Source organism: Gekko japonicus, unplaced genomic scaffold (genome assembly GCF_001447785.1).
Source record: "Gekko japonicus isolate JY-2015 unplaced genomic scaffold, Gekko_japonicus_V1.1 scaffold2697, whole genome shotgun sequence".
NCBI classification, from domain to species: Eukaryota; Metazoa; Chordata; class Lepidosauria; order Squamata; family Gekkonidae; genus Gekko; species Gekko japonicus.
Genome location: NW_015160918.1, coordinates 38,206 through 41,798, shown reverse-complemented (window position 1 = coordinate 41,798; position 3,593 = coordinate 38,206). Strand labels below are relative to the sequence as shown.

The following is a 3,593-nucleotide window of genomic DNA, read 5'->3' as shown; positions in this document are numbered from 1 at the left end:
CTGAAGTTCTTAGGAAGGCCTCGGCCTCTCTGCCCTGCTGTTGGCCCTCCAGAGGAACTGGTTGGCCACTGTGTGAGACAGGATGCTGGACTAGATGGACCCCTGGTCTGATCCAGCAGGGCTCTTCTGATGTTCTTATGAAGGCCTCGGCCTCTCTCCCCTGTTGTTGACCCTCTAGAGGAACTGGTTGGCCACTGAGTGGGACATGAGGCTGGACTAGATGTACCACTGGTCTGATCCAGCAGGGCTCTTCTGATATTTTTATGTTCTTATCAGTTCCCCCGGGGAAAATGGCAGGTTCAAACGGCAGAATCTTGGGTGGCTCATATATTCAAGGTGAAATCTCTCCCTCGGATCCCACCCTCCACAGGCAGCCACCCCCAATTCGCCAGAATCTTGGGTACTGTGGCTCCAGACCCGTTACTGTAGTAGACCCGTTACTGGGGGGAGGGGGAGCTTTCTTAGTGGAAACTGGTCAAGGGACTGGGGGGGGGGTCGGTGAAGAAAGGATCTTTCTGTGTGGCACCTCATCGCCTTGAGCATTGCCGGTAATTGGCTTCTTAAGTAGTAAAGCCACGGATGATTGGGTCTCCTTTAGAGAACGCTTCCCGGCAACGCCAGGGACACTTTGTCTCAAGGTGGAAGGAGATGCCGAGTGACAGGTCATTCCAAGCAGCCGTGCGGCACCAATTGTGTGATAATGAAATGGGGGACGGGTTGGAGACGCCGGAGGGCTCCCGTGGGGGATTAAAGCAAAGGAGAGCTAGCGGAAAGGAGAGAAATGGGTCGGCTGGGGAGGTTCGTGAGGAATGGGCTTTTGGCCCCAGGGACCGCTGCAATGTGTCCCGCAAGGGCAATCGGCCAGGGCTGGGCCAGATGTGTCCTAAAAAGGTTGGCCATTAAGGTTGCCATTGTCCAGGTGGGACCCGGAGATCCCCTGGAGTTGCAGCTGGTCTCCAACGGACACAGCTCAGTTCCCCGTCTATCGAGTCGTATCATTTTTTTAAAAAATACATTTTATTAGTTTTCTACAGAAGAAAAAGACAGTAACTACAGATACCAAGGGAGCCGCGGTGGCTCAAGTGCGGTGGCTCAAGTGGTTAAGACGCTGAACCGCAGGTCGGAAGGTCGGTAGTTCGGCAGTTTGAGACCCGGGTGCCGCAGGACGGAGTGAGCTCCCGTCTCTGGCCATAGCTCCTGCCAACCTAGCAGTTCGAAAGCAAGAAATTGCAAGTAGATAAATAGGTACCGCTTTGGTGGGAAAATAACAGCGTTCTGTGCACCTCGGTGTCTAGTCATGTTGGCCACATGACCACGGAAATGTACTCATTTTGACTACTTACATTTTACATCGATGGAATCATTTCTTTTATGCACCTACCCAATTTAACCATTTAAAATGCAGAGCTTATATTTTAATAATTACGTTTTACATCTTTTAAGGTATTCCTCAATCCATCTGTAAAGTCTTGACCAGGTCTTCTCAAAGATTTCGTCTTTTTTAATCTCGTAATTTTAAAGTTAATTTGTCCATTTCCGCCGTTTCCAGTAATCTATAAATTATTTCTTCTTTTGAAGGAACGTCTTCTTTTCTCCAGTACTTTGCATACAAAATCCTAGCCGTGGTTATAACATGTATAATCATATAAGCATCTGGTTTCTGAGCCGTATCATTTAGTAGCAGCGAACAGTAATTCACCAACTGTACATGATACCCTGCATTCTTCTTCCAGCGTAGGATGGGGGACACGTGGCCGCTTTTGTGATTGGCAACTTAATTTGCCTCCTTTATTTGAATTCCAACCCTGGCTTATCTCTCCAGGCGTTTATAGAGTGATGTATGAGCCATAAAAAAAAAGCTATCCTTTTTGCACATCTCGTGAAGGCATCAGCAGAGAGTCGGATGGGGTCTCGCAGGCTGATGTGTCCGCCCTGCTTTTTTCTAAAAGGTCTTTGAGAAATTTATGACGAGCCCACGAATGCATGAAATGGTCTTGTGCTGATCAGACCACTGGTTTATCAAGGTCGGAATGATCTACTCTAACTGGCAGGCCTCAAGGTGAATGCAAACGGGACCGCCCACAAGACTCAGTTTGGCACACTTTGGGTTTAAACTAAGGGCGGGAAGGTGCCGGCTGGAACTTAGGGAAAACTTTTTGACAGAGCTGTGCCACAGTGGAATTGGCTGCCTGGGGAGGTGGTGAGCTCCCCCTCCCTGGCAGTCTTCAAGCAGCGGCTGGACGAACCCGTGTCAGGGATGCTCTAGGCCAGTGATGGCGAACCTTTTAGAGACCAAGTGCCCAAACTACGACCCAAAACCCACTTATTTATTTCAAAGTGCCAACACGGCAATTTAACCTGAATACTGAGGTTTTACTTTAGAAAAAACCACTCATGCATTCACTTAAGATGATCCAAACAAAGTAAGGAAAGCAATCCCAAATGCTTTCATTTACTTAAAATTATTTGGCAGAGAATCCGACACTTTAATGACGGTCTGGGCCTGGCTGGGGCGATGGCACGCGTGCCCACAGAGAGGGCTCTGAGTGCCACCTCTGGCACCCGTGCCATAGGCTCGCCACCACTGGTCTAGGCTGATCCTGCATTGAGCAGGGCGTTGGACTAGATGGTCCCTTCCAACTCTGTGATTCTGTGATTCTATCATTGTTAGAGCACGTCTGCTGCACCACAGCCCTATTTACTCTGATCTAGATGGTCAAGACTAGCCATCTCAGAAGCTAAGCTGGGTTGGCCCTGGCTAGTACTTGGATGGGAGACCACCAAGGAAGCCCAGGGTTGCTAGGCAGAGGCAGGCAATGGCGAACCACCTCTGTTTCTCTCTTGCCTTGAGCTGGATGGCTCAGGCTAGCCTAATCTGATCAGATCTCGGCACCTAAGCAGGGTCAGCCCTGGTTAGGACTTGGATGGGAGGCCACCAAGGAAGTCCAGGGTTGCTACGCAGAGGCAGGCAATGGCAAACCCCCTCTGTGTTTCCCCTGACTTGGATGGCCCAGGCTAGCCCTTATCTCGTCACGTCTTGGAAGCTAAGCGAGGTCAGCCCTGCTTAGAGATGTAAAATTTCCGGAAATTTTGAAGCTTGGGAAAAAACCCGGGTTTTTTCCAGTTTTTTTCGGGGGGAAAACGGAAATTTTCGGAAAAATTGAAAAAATGCTACATTAGCATTTCTTTTGTCTTTTCTAGATTGAAAGTCATTCTGTTACTTTAGGAACATAAAATATGACTATGAACATTTTTACTTGGCATGAAATTATCACAACTAGCATATTAAATATATGTGTATCCAAACAATTATTACAAACAGAATACCCACCCACATGCAAAAACAAAACTGAAACCTTTTTATTGTCTTCTGACAATAGCACCTCCTAAAGGAAGAAATGCATCTTGTTCTTGCATTGGAGAGTTCAGTTTGTAACCTACAGCTTGCTTGTCCTCAGTGCACAGAAATTAGATCAATCTGATACCATACATATTTTTTGGAAATGATTTGGAAAATATTTGAACACCTTGTCTTAAAATATTTTATTCATCATGTTAAAATAAAACGTTCCATAATCAATTTCTTTTCTTTT

The 3,593-nt window shown here is 47.2% G+C and overlaps 1 protein-coding gene across 1 annotated transcript in view; it reads left to right on the top strand.

Moving 5' to 3' along the window:
* The window catches only part of LOC107121597 (sterile alpha motif domain-containing protein 10-like), a 72,848-nt gene that overhangs the window by 62,215 nt on the left and 7,040 nt on the right, over positions 1-3,593 (top strand). Inside the window, exon 3 of the mRNA XM_015424537.1 lies at positions 2,087-2,107. Within this exon, the coding sequence (XP_015280023.1) occupies positions 2,087-2,107 (21 nt within the window). The remainder of the gene's footprint in view (positions 1-2,086; positions 2,108-3,593) is intronic.